The sequence below is a fragment of the Diorhabda sublineata genome, chromosome 2 (genome assembly GCF_026230105.1).
Source record: "Diorhabda sublineata isolate icDioSubl1.1 chromosome 2, icDioSubl1.1, whole genome shotgun sequence".
Classification (NCBI taxonomy): Eukaryota; Metazoa; Arthropoda; class Insecta; order Coleoptera; family Chrysomelidae; genus Diorhabda; species Diorhabda sublineata.
Window position 1 is genome coordinate 41,473,398 of NC_079475.1, and position 17,658 is coordinate 41,491,055.

The 17,658-nt window shown below is 32.7% G+C and overlaps 1 protein-coding gene across 1 annotated transcript; it reads left to right on the forward strand.

The window, feature by feature from the left end:
* Positions 1-1,686: 1,686 nt before the first annotated feature.
* On the forward strand, positions 1,687-17,434 carry LOC130440571 (uncharacterized). The gene is made up of 15 exons (XM_056773823.1): positions 1,687-2,044; positions 2,103-2,266; positions 3,869-4,015; positions 4,866-4,968; positions 5,032-5,280; positions 5,334-5,500; positions 5,559-5,945; positions 5,997-6,298; positions 7,852-8,113; positions 8,174-8,911; positions 8,969-9,263; positions 9,331-9,638; positions 11,656-11,945; positions 13,883-14,043; positions 14,105-17,434. The coding sequence occupies exons 1-15, from the start codon at positions 1,792-1,794 to the stop codon at positions 15,910-15,912; spliced, it is 5,634 nt and encodes a 1,877-aa protein (XP_056629801.1). The 5' UTR covers positions 1,687-1,791; the 3' UTR covers positions 15,913-17,434.
* Positions 17,435-17,658: the final 224 nt, after the last annotated feature.

Below are 17,658 nucleotides of genomic sequence, written 5' to 3' on the forward strand. Positions count from 1 at the left end.
AGGAAAGGAATCGTTTGATCAACTAGGAGATGACGAGGATCACCAAAATATCATCGATCAACAGCAAAAACTAGTTATAAGTACGACCAGGCACTTCATCTTCGTTAAAACGACTTAAATGTGTTTCAAATACAAATTTGATGATTTTTCTTTAAACGACAGGCTTTATAATATAAAAGTTAACGAAGAAACTGCGTCTGCAGATGAATTGGTCACCAAAAAGTTAGAGGTTAGACCCCAGATCAAGTTTGAAATGTAGATTGGGATATAGCTAAAAACTGGTGGTTCTAAAGTCGAAAAGGACCGTGTAGCTTCCTCAAGAAGCAGTTTTAAAACCAAGGAATGGTCAAATGGGGTTTGGTCGATGAAAAAATTTTCTAGCTTTTGGTAGATCGTTGCTAATCAAAGAGGAATAAGTTTCTTTTTGAATTACGAGGAAAGTAATCGTTTGATCAACTAGGAGATGACGAGGATCACCAAAATATCATCGATCAACAGCAAAAACTAGTTATAAGTACGACCAGGCACTTCATCTTCGTTAAAACGACTTAAATGTGTTTCAAATACAAATTTGATGATTTTTCTTTAAACGACAGGCTTTATAATATAAAAGTTGATGAAGAAACTGCGTCTGCAGATGAATTGGTCACCAAAAAGTTAGAGGTTAGACCCCAGATCAAGTTTGAAATGTAGATTGGGATATAGCTAAAAACTGGTGGTTCTAAAGTCGAAAAGGACCGTGTAGCGTTGTTTTTTTTTGGAAAGTTTAAATATCACATGGGGTCGCACCCCTACTACTAATTCGTGCCGAATAAATTTTTTCAACGGCAAATAAAAAGGCCTAAATGACTGTTACAAAAAAAAATCTTTCTTTTTGTAATACACTATTACTTTAATTAATTCTTTTCAAAAATTTACCTTGTATAAATGATTAATCCCGTAAAAAAAGTATCAAATTAAACCAAACAAAAGTACCTACACTCTCTCATCCTAAATACTAAATTTTCCGAAAGGAAAACTGAAACTAAGTAGACGACCTACGCTAAGGTCGATTGTGATGTAAATATTTGTATTTCGTTAGAAGAAAAAAAAACCGGCCAAGTTTCTAGAAAATTGGTAGCTTTTATGTTTGGTAATTAGAATATGTAATTGATGTCACGTTTAATAATTTTTTGATTAATTGTTCCCGTTATAATGCTTTCGTTTTATATCCAAGGACGAAGATGTATTATTCAATAAGACAATAAATAGATATATAAACGTCTTTCACGTGAATTTAACAAGGTATAACGTCATATTTTATACATTTATATTTAAATACTTATAAATCACACTTATTCTACGCCACTGGTAATCTCAGCAAATGACGTAATACCAAGATATACTAAATTTAGACAGATATAATTCAATCTGTTTATATAATAACATTTTTATAGAAAATTTTAATTTAACCCTATATTGATATTTGATAAACTCGTCTAAAAACAATAATTTATAACGTCTTGTTACTTTCTATTGATTAAATTCATTATTTCAATATATAATTATTTCTGTAATAAGTTATAATTTATCGTGTCGTCCTCTATCGGTCAGTAGCATAACATTATTATTGAAATAGTGTAGGTAAAATAGGAAACAGTCGGAGATATTGTAGTAGATGACTCTGAAAACAACAACTAGCCTTTTAGTTTTCACTTTTGTGTCGTGGTAACCGAAGTATCTTACTAACATAACCTTGTAGTTGCCAGTTAGCATGTTATTTTCCGTATATTTACAACAAACAGTGTTAAAATGAAAAAATTAACCTGTGTAGTGCCGGGTTGTGATTCGGGAGACTCCCCTACGGATAACATACAGTTTCATCAGATACCTAAAGAATCCGATGTACGAAAAAAGTGGTTAAAAGCTATAAACCGAACTGAAGCAGAAATTAATAAAAAGTCTCGAGTGTGTTCTAAACATTTCAAGAGTCAAGATTATGCTATTACTAAAATAAATTACACAATGGGGGGAAAAGCCGCTCCATCGGGATCAAAGAACACCTGTACGAGAATAAATAGGTAAGGCAATAGCTTTTTTTGTAACCACCCTGTATGTTTTAGGCGAATTCAAGGCGCTAAAATCTGAGGTGGTGCCAAATCTGCAGCTACCACAAAAATCTACGTTCAAAATAAAAATCAGCAAAAAGGATAATGCCAAACAAATCAAAGTGGAAGAGGTGAAAGTCAAGGAGGAAAAAATTGAAAAACTAGAGAAACCCGAAAAGGTAGGAAGCTATGTTTACAAACTAATATTAAAAACCCTGCAAACCGAAATAAATTAAATTAAATACCCTCCTACTGTTTCTAGTGTTTATTTTCTAAAATAGTGACCTGTGTTTCTGTACCTGATACTGTTTTAAAGGACTTCACTCCCAATTTTTCGCTATAATTTTGTTTGTGTTCGAAACTGTAAACAACAGTAGACCAATCATATCATGATCGGTTATTTCACCAACGTTTTCACATAAAGAACTGGCCTACTATAGTGAATAATTTTGAACGGCGTTGTCTTTTAATCGGGTGAAGCGGGACAAGCCGCCATTTTGGTTATTATTCTGACTTATTTATAATACGCGGTAGGTTAGATTTTGTTAATATTCCATTAACTTTTTCACATTTGGAACGTAAATAAATATTCTATTTTCGCATAATTTCGCTTTATTTTTGGATTTAATAAGTTGAATTTGAATTTGCCGCTAGGGATGCTCCTCCTATTTGAAAACATCGTTGCCGATGTTCGAATTAGTATGAAATTTTTTATACGCTATGGTACAAAATTTATTCAATTTATGATATTAAAAAAATTTTAATGTTCTAAATTCAAACTACTTTCTACTTTTAACGTTATTTCAATTAATTGAAAAAAAAAATTCTTCGTATTCCAAACTTATAATATATGTGTAACTCAATATTAATATTTATATTATAATATCTAATTAATTGTTTCTCAAATATTTGATGTGGAATTATTATTATTCTAATTAATCTGCAGTAAATAACATTTAGGTAAGGTATAAATATTCACTGGTACGTAATTGTTCTTTATGATCAAGAAATTCGTAGTCGCATCGGCAACAATGTTTTATACGATCGTGTTTTGTCAAAACTAATCAAGATGGAGGATGGGCCGGTATTAAGAAAAATAACAATTTATTGACATTTCTTTCAAAAAAATTTGCCGCTTTTTTTAAAAAAGTATGTTAATCATTCTAAAAAATATATAAATCGATCTGTTGAAAGTTGTGAATAGTGATATCATTGTGTTGGATGAGACGTTTTATTAGATCTGTCAAGAAAGTTATTTTACCGCCATTACCTATCGTACCTATCATTAAGTGAATCTTACTATAAATCGTTTAAATTTTAAAAGTGATTACTTCGTTGAAAACGCACGCGTATAAATATTTACCCACTCGCCCCACCTGTAATTAAAATTTACATAGCGCCTTATTTCAACCCCCTTAACCATGTTTAAATTTCTAACCTCGGTATTATTTCTATAAGTGAAAAACTGGTAATATTATTGATAATCAATTGAAATAATAAACCTATTGATAAAATTTGAGGTTAAGTTTATTTGTTTTTTTTTATTTTCTTGATAAATTTCTTATTAAACAGTGACGGTACGTGGGGATTAGAATAAGTTAATAGGGGACGTACTTTTATTACAATTTCTTTCCCAATTGAATCGTTTTTTTTATAAATACTCAATATTTAGTTAACAAATCGTTAATTATTTCGTAGTAAACGAGTTTAATTGTGTTGTGATAATAGTGTATTACATAGGAGATGTTCCTGAAAAGAATCGCGATTTAAATGTTTTGTAGATAAAGATGCCGAAGAGACCAGCTCCTCCTGATAGCCCTCCTCCGCGATCCAGGACACAATCTAGGAGGGCAGCCAGTAAAGAAGCTCTGAAACAAATGCAGCTGTTGTTGGATGATGAAAATGATACTGTGGAAATTCCTGATGATGTAAGTAGATAATGAGACTTATATTTAACACAAATAAAGAATTTAATGCATTTTTTAATAGTAAAATGAGAAAAATGATAAAAGATATTTTATTTCTTTGTGAATAAACTGTTTAATTTATAAAAAAGTTTCTATACGTATTTCCTTTCTTTTGTTGTTTCATCAATAAATAACTTGTCGCACATTATATGTTATAAATGTTATATAATTAACGTACATTTTTTCTTGCTTTCATATCATGGATTTTCCAGTATTTTCTTGATGTAGGTATAATATGTTAAATGTAGTATCTAGCAGCAATTTTTTTATAAATTCATTTAAAAGCATGGAAACTGAATGAATAAAACATTTTTATAATAACAATATTTGGTTTGTTATAAACTTTGAATTCAAGTATTACTAATAATTTTGATTTGATACGTTTTATCACTAACTTTTTTTTCAATATCGATGTATTCGAAATATTTGTGTGATTATAAATGTTTTTTGAGAATCTGAATGTGTCAAGTGCTAATTTAACACAGCTTTAGTTATTTTAATAATTTTTTGGTGCAATTCAATGCTTTTGTGCTTATTTAGTTATTTAAGTTGAGAGGAAAACAAAAAATGAGGATTTGTTTCAGGATTTTTCACAAAACAATGTTTTTATTTTGTTTTACTAGTTTTCGATCCCAGATGGGTTAACTAGGTGATGAAAATCCAAAAGTAAACTTTGAAATTACAATTAGTTGTTACATTTCAGTGGACTTTTCAATTTTTACATCCTTTTATATGTTTTTAGTGATAAATTTTGTTTTCCTCGTTTTATTTGCCGTTTACCTACTAATGAAAAACATATTTTTGAATACAGGTAATACCAATAGACACATCTCCGCACGTCCCACCACCTCCGAAGAAAAAGTACAAATTGAGTCATAGAAAATCATCAGACGGTAATACCATCAAACCGGCCGGTATGGATCATCACAATTTAATCACCTTGTAAATATTATTCTATAAATCTATATTTCTTACAGTTGACAGAGAAGCAGTAGTTTTGAAAACAATTACGAATCGAGATGCAGAGAATACACTCGAATTGGATTGCTGGATTGAACCACTCGAAGAGATTCAAATCAACCGCAGTAAAAAACTCCAAGAAGAAGAAAAAGAAATCCAAGCGAAATTAGATTCTCTCATATCACAATGTGACGCCAAAGTTATCCACAAAGGAGAACTCAGTACCATCGTAGAAGTAGCCGAACAAGTCCAAAGTGCTATACAAGGTATTATTTCTTTTCATTTTATTGAGATTTTACTAAATATTTAACCATTTCAGGCGCCCAAGCTCCTCCAACTAGCTTAATAATAAATAATAATCTAGGAGGACAACAAAGTTATCAACTTGTAATGGATCCAAGGATGGGTCTAGTCGTTGGAGCCGTAAATCCGACTACAACATCACAACTACCACCTGCTCCGAAAGTATATCAAGGAAAAGTACAGGTAAGATGAATTATTAAAAAAAAAAACGTCGAAAATATTGTGTTGATGATTATTTCAGGTGGCGCAGAATCTTCAACAAACCCCAACGACTTCTTCGACTCTAACTACACCTCGAGTAGCAACTAGAGCTCGCGGTAGAGGATCCACGAATAAAATAACACCTCCACCACCGGTGGTTACTCCAACAAGAAAAGCTGCCGGTAACCAGAACGTTTCCGTAACTCTGCAAACGCGACAAGCAAATCAAACCAGAACACAAGCTACAACTCCGACTAGAGCTCAAACTCAGGTACAAACAACAACGCCTACGAGACTGCAGACCCAAGCGACGCCTCAGACGCGATCGCAAGCCGCGACGCCTCAAACTAGAACAAAAGTACCTACGGTAATTAAGAAGCAAATCACAGTTGTGCAAACAAATACCCCCAATACTCGAGGAAGAGGGGTGAGTCAGATTCAAAGTGTTTATTCGAGTGTTTTATTTTTTAAATTTCAGCCTAGTCCTAATACGTTCACGACCCAAGTTCGACCATCGGAATCGAACGTAGAAGGCGGTCTGACGACCGGTTCTGCACAAGGTAGCAAGAAAGTAGTCGTCGATCTAACTTCCGACGATGGTAAATCCGCACCGGACAGTAGAGAAATTTCCTTCAATAAACTACAAGGCAAAACGTATCCGTCTTTGGTCGTCGTAGCCAGACCACACTTGAGGGTACAAGATTTATCCTTGGACAGACCGAAATTGGACGCCAAAGTCAAATCGGTGCTGATGCACGCCCCTACCAAATTCACCGAATGGTAAGCATGATTTTTTTCCAGTGATTAGTGGGGAGTGATCGGTTCGGGACAAGGGCAAAGTGCAGTTTGATAGTGAAGTGTTTAGTGATCCGATCAAGTCAATACTTATATAGTCGCATGGTGTTTCAATCCTTACTAGAACTATCTAAACGATTCCCCCCAGACCAAATATTAATTTCTAGTAAGGAAATTTCTGAAAAATGTCATTTGATGGTTTGTTTTGATGACATAATCAAATAGTAGGAATGTACAACACAGATAAACTAAATGATATTAAAAAAATCCTTGTAGGGGAAATTTTTGTATGGAATAGTTCCTATATATAGAAAAATATCTAAAATGAACTGTCATTTTACTTTCTTAATTCACATTTAATTTTCCTTGGTGTCTTTAAGGGGGTATTTTGGTCTAGAAGATTAAATTTTAGGCATTTTTGAAATGATGCAGTGATCTGGAACAAAAAAATTTTAAAAATTCCTAATCTGTGAAGATTTTTCTATCGCATTTTATTTGTTTCATATTTTTAAGAGCTAAACTTTGAAAATATGCAAAAAAACGATTTTTTCAAATTTCTAGATTAGAATACCCCCTTAATCCATTATTTTTAACTGTTTCTTTTATATTAACTATTTCCGGTTCCACAAAACTGAATTTATTAAGTGATACATCTTCAATTAATCCCTCTCTTCCTGTTTCTCTTTTACCCATATCTTTTATATTTTCTTTTTATCCTCTGTCTATACATTTCAATGGCTTCTGCCCTTAATTATTTTTAATTTGTTAGTCTATCCAATCCTGATGCATTTTTATCTTTTCGCACGTAAGGCTTGTTGGAGTTGAGTTATTGCACAGAATATTTTTCTATACTGGGTGTTTTGTTTCATTTCATGCCATCTTATACCTCGATTTTCCCCTGTCATATTTATTTTTTCTATCCAGCTCTCCCTTTCTTCATACATCTTATTTTTTTGTAGTGCGCTCAGGAGTTTCATAGTGTCTAACACTTTAAAAGATTGTTGATAAAGGTTTTGTCCTTTGCACAACAGAATCTGCATTATTTGCCAAGTCCAATGGGGCCACAGTGTCCTCACAGGATTCTTTTTAGTATTCTTAGGTTGTTCTTGCCTAGGTCGACACCATCAGCTGATACTTTCTTGAGAATCCTCAGTATTTAAAGCAATAACTCAGAAAGTAGGATTGTTCTAACTCCCAGATATCTTCGTCTTCTATTTCATAAGCTTCCAGGTGCAATGCTCTGGAGTTTAGTAGTGTTTTACTTCTCTGCTAAGTCCTTTGGGACAGACAGTGTCCCAACAAAATTTCTATTAGTATCTGTAGGTTGTTATTTATACATTTAATAGGTTATAACGTCCCAGGAGTGTCTTTGCCTTCTTACAGACTATATTGGAACCCATATTTCTTGACCTTCCAGTCTAAAAGCTGCCTCTTCTTCTAAATTTGATTCCAATCAATATTTTCACCAAAAATTTTATATATTGGTGATATATAGATAGCTATATATAGGAATCTTGTAAAATTTCTTTCGTTTTCAGGTTGATTCAGCAAGGTTTGATCAGATCGGAACAGAAATGTTCGGTGCACACCAATACCCAATTAAAATTAGGAATGTACAGCGACGTTACGAAATTTCCATATTCCGGTGGTTACGTTTGGATATCGGAATGTTGTCCTCAAAAATTCGTATCAGTGTTCAGCGGATCCTTATTCGAAGGCTCTCCCCATCCTCCGATGGTTATTTTGAAACTATTATACCATTGGGCTTGTCAAACTAACATTCAAAATGTTACGCAATGGGTAATAATGATTAATTTGAATTTTATTTTTCGTAATTTATTAGTTTTTTATAATTTCCAGGTGAAAGTAGATAATTTATACGTTAAAGGTATGTTTACGTGGCTACGGTCTACTTGTACGGTTGCTCTACAAACTCATATCAGACAAATAGGCGGTCCGGGCGTTAAAGTAGAAGTGGGCGTTATATCTTTGGGTACCACTTCCCAAGACGGTAACCAAAGACAAGTCAAAGTTGAAGTTTTGGGCGTTCTGGAATCCGAATCGAAACTAATCCGACTCAGAGCCGTAGAACCACAAATAGAAGGCGATAGAAACTATAAGAAGAGATTCTCGAAGATATTGGAACCTCTGATTCAATGGGTACATCCTCAGAGTATTTTAGTAGCCGATTTGACGGTTGACAAACAAACTTTGATCGGTATGGGTTTTTCCAACGTAGTACACTATTCATCTACCCAATATGGTAATAATAAACAGATTATGGATTATTTACGAAGGATAGTACCAAGGATGTTCCAAAATACTTTGTCGTTGTTATCCAGACAGATAATTCAACAGTTTCTCGATGAATTGGTGTGGAGGGAATGGTTCGGAACGTCGTCACTTCAAGCATTCGATAATATAGTGTCTCATTTAGCGGAACAAACCAAATACGAAAGCGGTTCATCGTTGATAGTCCGTTTAAATAAGGTAGCACAAAATCCGTTCAAAAGTTGGAACATGAATCTCTGTAATCCGTCTAAAACAGTTGAAAACGCCAAAAAGTCCAGAAACGCCCGAAAACCGGACCCGCCAAAGGTAAATAACATTTTTTTATGTTAAAAAAAAATTGTGGTGACATAATTTTTTTTGCAGTCAACTCAACAAGCTCCTATGGAAGTGAACCGACCGCCGAAAAGTACCTCACCTGACGTACCGGAACAAATGGTACCTTTAGAAAACTATTATTACGGTACAATCGATACCTATTCCAAAACCCCAAAGATAACCTTAAATATGAAATGCCCTTTCTGCAAATCGGTATTCGATAACAACATACAACTCATGAGTCATTTATTCAAACACGCCCACAACGTCTCCATGGACGCCCAACTGTGCAGATACTGTCTAACCAGCGTCGCGACGGCGAACGATCTATTAAAGCACATAGGTAAAACTATCCAAACCGATAAACTAGTCGAATACCTTCCTGTATCTTATTGTTTTGTTTGTTTCAGCTACATCACATCCCGCCGAAACCAAATTCGACAACGGTTTCTGTTGTCTCATATGCGAGACTCAATATATGAATCCGTTCGTATTGGGAAAACATATGTCGAAAGAACATTGTCCCAGCGAATTACCGTACCAGTGCGGCACTTGCGGTTATAGGTGTTCGAATCACAAACAGGCCATCGATCATTTTTACAGGACTCACGATAACGGTCCTACCATACAATGTCCCTTCTGTCTAAAATCCACTACCGTATTCACTTCCAGCAGAAATATCGTACAGAATATGAACTATTTCATTCAGCACTTACAGGTGATTTTTTTTTATGAAATTAGGACTTACTTTGTTAAATTTTAAGTCCAATGTTTGTAAAGTCTCGTATAATTTCATTTATTCTAGAAAATTTTTGAAAAAAATTGCTTAAAATAAGGACTTACGTTGCTAAAACGTCAGTTTAGGATTGAGGTTTATAAAATAAAGACTTACTATTCCAAATTTTAATTTCAAGCTTCTTAAAAGTCATGTGATTTTATTGATTCTAGATAATGTTGAAACTCCTGGAAATATGTTTTCAAATAAGGACTTACGTTGATGAAAAGTCAGTTTAGGACTTGTGATTGTGAAATAAAGACGTACTATTTCAAATTTCAAGTTCAAGTCTTTTAAAAGTCTTATATTAATAATAAAAATTACGAAAATCTTGAAAATATGACTTCAAATAAGGACTTACATTGATAAAATGGCAATTTAGGCGTGATTTTTGTGGGAAATAAAGACTTATTTTAAATTTTAAGTTCAAGTCTTTTAAAAGTCTTACATTAATAATAAAAATTACGAAAATCTTGGAAATATGACTTCAAATAAGGACTTACATTGATAAAATGGCAATTTAGGACTGATGTTTGTGGGAAATAAAGACTTGTTTCAAATTTTAAGTTCAAGTCTTTTAAAAGTCTTATATTAATAATAAAAATTACGAAAATCTTGTAGATATGACTTCAAATAAGAACTTACATTGATAAAATGGCAATTTAGGACTGATTTTTGTGGGAAATAAGGACTTATTTTAAATTTTAAGTTCAAGTCTTTTAAAAATCTTACATTAATAATAAAAATTACGAAAATCTTGGAAATATGACTTCAAATAAGGACTTACATTGATAAAATGGCAATTTAGGCGTGATTTTTGTGGGAAATAAAGACTTATTTTAAATTTTAAGTTCAAGTCTTTTAAAAGTCTTATATATTTTTATTAATACCATAAAATGACGAAACTTTTGAAAAGATATTTCAAAATTAAGTTTTGCGTAGATAAAATGTCGTTTTAGGACTAATCTTTGTGAAATAAGGACTTACTGTTTCAAATTTGAAGTTCAAAGATTTTAAAAGTCTCATAATTTCATTAATACTAACAGTTGCAAGTCTCATTTAATATTATTAATACTAAAATAAGACGAAAATTTGGGAAATATTGCTTAAAATAAAAATTGCGTTGCTATAATATCAGCTTAAAACTCATTTGTATGAAATAAAGCCTTTATATTTTGAAATAGAACTTAATTTTTTCTTTAGAATGTGTAAATTTGATTATTTTAAACATCACTAGAAAGTATTCCCCAAAATAAAGACTTAAGTTTATGTAATGTCTATTTAGGACTGATATTTGTAAAATAAAACTTAATATTTTGTATTAGAACTTATATACTTTTATTAATACTAAAAGATGCCGAAAATTCTAGTTAAAATAAAGACTTATCGTTTGAAAATATGTATTTAGGACTGATGTATGTAAATAAGACTTGATTTTTTAATTTGTTTGAATATTTGAAAAGTATTAATTACAGTGACTGAAACTCTCATAAATAGAACTGGAACTTGAGTTTCTAAAATATTTCTTTAGAATTGATGCTTTATTTGGACGGTCTTATATAATTTTATTGATATTCAAAATCTCCACTACTCCTGGAAATGCTTAAAAATAGGACTTGTTAGTTTAAAACTGATGCTCGTAAAACAAATACTCAGTGCTCTAAATTAGAACAAATATTTCAAAAAAAAAACGATGAAATGGTTAAAAATAATGTGTAAAATTAGGACTTATGTTTTTGTTTAAGAACTAAACCTCAATATAGAACTTCATTATAAAAAATAATAGTTTACGAAACATATTATTCTAATGAATCTTTATTTTTAAATTATGAACGTTTCATAACAAAATGACCTTTATATATAAGACTGTCCGTTTTAAATTAGGACTTATACTATTTAGAACTACCTTAAACCATATCGAAAGATAATGTTAGTACTAAATATTTTTTTTTTCTCGTAGAAACATCAACGCAAACAGTTCGCACGACGTTGCGGCAAATGTAACTTATGGTTCGTCCAAAAAGACGTCATCAAAGAACACCAGAACAAGATGCACATTTCCCAAAGGGGTAAAACGGGCTTGGTACCTTGGAACGCCCCTCGGAACGGCGTTATGGTACCCAAATCCAAAATGGATAAATACCCCGTAGACGCCGAGGTTATCAATTTCGCAGCTTTAACTTTCGATCTAGGCAAAGGACTTTTGTGCAAGGAATGCAACACCCCCATGGATACGCCCAAACACTTTCCGTAAGTTGAAAAATGATCAGTCACAATTGATTATTCGAAAATAGGACTGAGCATTGAATTATTTCGAAATTGGGACTTTGGTTTGCGCAAATATTTTGAAATGGGAATTTTTTTAATCGCGCAAGTATTAAAATAAGACTTTGGATGGTACAATATTTCAAAATAGGACTTTGGGTGACCAAATGTTTTGAAATGAGACTTTGAATAGTAGAAATGCTTGAAATAGGACTTTTAATTGCCCGAATAATCTAATAAGGACTTGAGATGGTGCAAATATTTTAAAATAGGACTTTTGGTCACTAAATGTTTTGAAATGAGACTTTGAATAGTATAAATGCTTGAAATAGGACTTTTAATTGCCCGAATACTCTAATAAGGACTTGAGATGGTGCAAATATTTTAAAATAGGACTTTGGGTCACTAAATGTTTTGAAATGAGACTTTGAATAGTATAAATGCTTGAAATAGGACTTTTAATTGCCCGAATACTCTAATAAGGACTTGAGATGGTGCAAATATTTTAAAATAGGACTTTGGGTCACTAAATGTTTTGAAATGAGACTTTGAATAGTAGAAATGCTTGAAATAGGACTTTTAATTGTCCGAATGCTCTAATTAAGGACTTGAGATGGTGCAAATATTTCAAAATAGGACTTTTGGTCACTAAATGTTTTGAAATGAGACTTTGAATAGTAGAAATGCTTGAAATAGGACTTTTAATTGCCCGAATACTCTAATAAGGACTTGAGATGGTGCAAATATATCAAAATAGGACTTTGGGTTACTAAATGTTTTGAAATGAGACTTTGAATAGTAGAAATGCTTGAAATAGGACTTTTAATTGTCCGAATGCTCTAATTAAGGACTTGAGATGGTGCAAATATTTCAAAATAGGACTTTTGGTCACTAAATGTTTTGAAATGAGACTTTGAATAGTAGAAATGCTTGAAATAGGACTTTTAATTGCCCGAATGCTCTAATTAAGAACTTGAGATGGTGCAAATATTTTAAAATAGGACTTTGGGTTACTAAATGTTTTGAAATGAGACTTTGAATAGTATAAATGCTTGAAATAGGACTTTTAATTGCCCGAATACTCTAATAAGGACTTGAGATGGTGCAAATATTTCAAAATAGGACTTTTGGTCACTAAATGTTTTGAAATGAGACTTTGAATAGTAGAAATGCTTGAAATAGGACTTTTAATTGCCCGAATACTCTAATAAGGACTTGAGATGGTGCAAATATTTTAAAATAGGACTTCAAATTGCATAGAGATTGAAATAAGACATTTGTTTGCACAAATATTTAAAAGAGAGCTTTGTATTGTGTGAATACTTTAAAATGGGATTTTGAACTGTTGAATATTTTGAAAATAGGACTTAGATTTGCACAATTGTTATAAAAAGGACTTCGAGTTGTACAAGTATTTTGGAATAAGACTTTGAATTGTCCAAATATTCTAAAAAATGCTTTCTACGGTGTAAATATTTTAAAATAGGACTTTGAGTTGTAAAATATTTCGAAATAGGACGCTGAATTGTGTAAATATTTTGATATAGGACTTTAGCTTGTGCCATACTTTGAAATAAGACTTTAAATTTCTATAATATTGTGGAAGAGTTTTTGTTTGGCGTACAAATTTCAAAATAGAACTAAGGATTGTGCAGATAAGTTGAAATAGGACGTTCAATCGTGCAAATATTTTGATTAAGGACCTTATCTTGTGCAATATTTTGAAATAAGACTTTGAATTTGTGAAATATTGCAGAAGAGTCTTTGTTTGGCGTACAAATTTTGAAAATAGAACTTTAAGCTGTAGAATAATTTGAAATAGGACTTCGAATTGTGCAGATAAGTTGAAATAGGACGTTCAATTGTACGAATATCTTTAATAAAGACTTGTAATCATTTATATTGAGTTGTATCGATTTTAGGTCGTTTGAGAGCTGTCAAAATCCCAACTGTCAGTATTCTACTTGTTGTACCAACGCAATGCAAGAACACAACGCGAAATGTAGCAAAACGAACAATCCGATTGCAGAAGAAACTCTTCCTTTTGAAATGTTTTGCATATGCGGTTTTAGTAGTTTGGACGGTGAGTCTTTTCGCATAATTTTATTTTATTATTTTTTTATTATTATAATTTACGATTCTAGGTAATCAAATGGCGAGACATCTCGCGATCTGCGAAAGGAAATCATCATATCCGTCTAAAAGTGAAGCGCAATCGGCGATTGTAACGCACAGTATGTTGGACGTGCTCGGTTTGGTAAGGAAACCGGAGGAATCGCCAAAACCGGAATCGTCGAAATCCGAATACTCGAAACCCAGACCGAGAACAGAAAAGAAAAAGAAACAGATGCAAGAATTGAACGCCCTTGACGACGCCTCTAATATACCGGAAGCGAATAAAGATAACGATATTGTCATGATGGAAGAAATCGAAGATAACGATTTGGATAAAAATAGGAACGACGAAGTCGACGCCATCGCCTTCGACGAAAGTGAAAATAAACAAGAAGAAGAAGAAGAAGCACAACATCTAGAAGATAAGGAAAATCCCATTAAGACTATAGATTGCTTGGAAATCGAAGAAAATCAAGACGTCGAAATGACTCTAGATCAAGACAAAGATGTCGAAGTACAGGAAAATGACAACGAAAGTATTAAAAATTCCGAAGAAACAAACGACATTGAAACAACAACAGAAGAACCTATTGAAACTATTGCAGACGATACCGATGAAAAATCTGATAACAAAATTGACGATGTCGATGAAAACGTCAAAGAAAACCAAGAGGAAAATATCAAAGATACCCAAGAGAAAAACGTCGAAGAAAATCAAGAGGAAAATATACAAACCGAAGAAAATATAGATAAAATAGAAGATAACGAAATCGATAAGGAACAAATTGAGGATTCTAATGAAAAATTAGAAGAGGAAGAAGAAGATAAAATCGATAAAGATGAAAATGATTCCCAAACCGCCATAGAAGATGCTTCAGATAGTCTTCGAAATAAATATAAAGAAGATGAAACAAAAGATAAACAAGATACCGAAGATAATGAAGATTCCGAATGTAAAGAAGACAATAAAAATGAAGAAGATGAAGAAGAAGAAGAAGAAATCGACGATAGAACAGAAGAAATAAATAAAGAAACTGAACGTAGGAAAGATGAAGAGAACCGAGAAACTGAACAAAGAGAAGATGAAGAAATCAAAGAAACTGAACAACGAGATATTGAAGAAACTGAACAAGGAGAAACGGAAGAAACTGAACAAGGGGAAGTGGAAGAAATAGAAGAAAGTGAACAAGAAGTGGAAGAGAACAAAGAAACTGAACAAGGAGAGGTAGAAGAAATCAAAGAAACTGTACAAGAAGTGGAAGAAAATAGAGAAACTGAACAAGAAATCAAAGAAACCGAAGCAACAGACAATGAAAACGAAGAATTTGTAAATAAAGAAAATATTGGCCATAAAGAAGATGAAGATAACGAAGAAATTGAACGCGAGGAAAGTCCGGAGATGTTGGACGAGCACGAGAATCTCGAAGATAACCTAGAAACGAGAGAAGGTGACGAATGTGAGACTAGTCGACGCGAACAATACGAAGACAGCCAACAAATTAGAGAAAAAGACGAAATATACGATGAAGAAGATGAGGAAAAAATCGAAGATCCACACGAAAAACTTCTAGATGATATCTCGTTGGATAAACCGGTAGATTTTCCAAATGACGAAACGTTGTCGGATCTTCAGAATCACGTATTGGAAAAAACTCCCGACAAAGCACCAACGATCACTTCCGATGATATACAGAGTCTTTTATCGGACGTTGTCGGCGAAAGCGAAGCTATGGATACGGAAAGTGGCAATAAACAACAATTAGATGATGTAGCGGAAGAAATGATGGATATAACGGAAGATAGTGGGGACATACCGACACCGATGGATACGGACTAGTTGAATTTTGAGAGAGAAAAAAAAAACAATCGGATGTTTTGGTGTGTAGATCCGGAGGGAAACTCGACGACTCAGAAAACTTGTGTTTGATTAAGGCGGTTATTAGTTCCTAGATGGATATGAATCGATACTCAGAAATTTGATTTTGTTTTTCCAAATAAATCGTTTTTTAAATTGATACCAGCTCAGAAATAGTGTGTATATTCAGAACGAGCCACATTTCTGAGCAATATTTGTTACCGGATAAGTAATTTTTTTAAACTTACATTTTTTCAACTAAATTTGAGTATTAAACGAAAATGAATGTTTCTGATATCGTTCGAGTTATAAAATCTACCGGCTTCTCCATATGGAGCATCTAATAAAGTTCGTTTCCGAGTAACATCGGGAGGCAATTATCTAGGTTTCTAAAACCTTGTACCGAATCCCTTTTTAAGGATTCTTATGGGTAGACTGATGTTTAAAGAAAGTGTTTGATTGCCACTAGTATAGATCGGGAATACGGCAACAACATAACCTTAAATTAACGCTTATCTACATCCCCCCCTCGGTATTTTCTATTTTATTTTTCCATAATTTCCTGTAATCAATCGTATTCGTACTAAATACCCTATTTACTATCCCTACACCAATGGTACCAACGTAGATCCCCGTCGAGTCGCCCTTGGATCCTTGGTGGTCCGCTTGGACCCTATTATAATAATTACGATTAGATTGTTTGCTCCTTCGAGCCGGATATTATCGTTGAAAGGCTCCAACTACTAGATAATATAATTTTGAGTTTATTTTTATTATCGAAATGAGGCTACTAAACATGGCAGGAATCAGGATACTTTTTTTGATCAATGGAAACCCAAGGAGTTTTTCACGAGTCGTAAGTACTTTTCCGGTACTCCAAAAGGTAGGAATTAAAAAAATTCGCGGACGATTTCGTTCCAATTCCTTCTGGTCTAAGAGTGTTGACTAGTTTTTATTATGTCGTCATTAAATTGAGTTTTTTCACCAACTCAAATTTAAGGATTACATAATATTAGCTCGTATCGAATCTCTTGACGTCTTTGCTAAATTTGTGGGGTTGCCAGTTCCCGATCTCTTTGTAAGTAACCGTTTTTCATTGTATATATTAGCTTATAAGATTTCTTCTTTTTTTTTGTATAAAAAGTGCTGTTCTATAGATGTAATCGTCCGTAAAGACTCGAAGAGGTTAGATTAAATAGAGTTTATTGGATATTTAAATAAATAAAAAAAAACTAATATGATTATTATTTTATAAAACTTTGTCCGAAATAAAAATGAAGCGGCAACAGTGTTTTTTTTTCTAACACTAATGGATCTAGTAACTTCTTCATTATTACTTTGAACGAAGTGTCGAACTACTTGTTTATATTTTTTTTTTTATAGGTGAAATATAATTTTTCAGTGTATTTCAAAATCGTGTTGCACTATTTGTACGTTTAATAAACTTGTTTTTTCTTTTTTAGTTATTTGCGATTTTATTTCGAAAATAAAATATTTTAAATTACGGCCCTGTGTTTTATTTCATTATTTACAGGTTATTTCAACTTAGAAAGATTTAGTTCGGCTATTGTGCGATAGATGGTAGTAACTACACAAGTATGTCGCGTATGTTGACAAGAGGTGAATATAAATAAGCCAAGCGACTAACACGACATCTGACGGTTGCGTAAAATAATACAAGGACAATAATGGTTGTAGGGAACATTGGAAAAGGCTCTGGTAATCTCG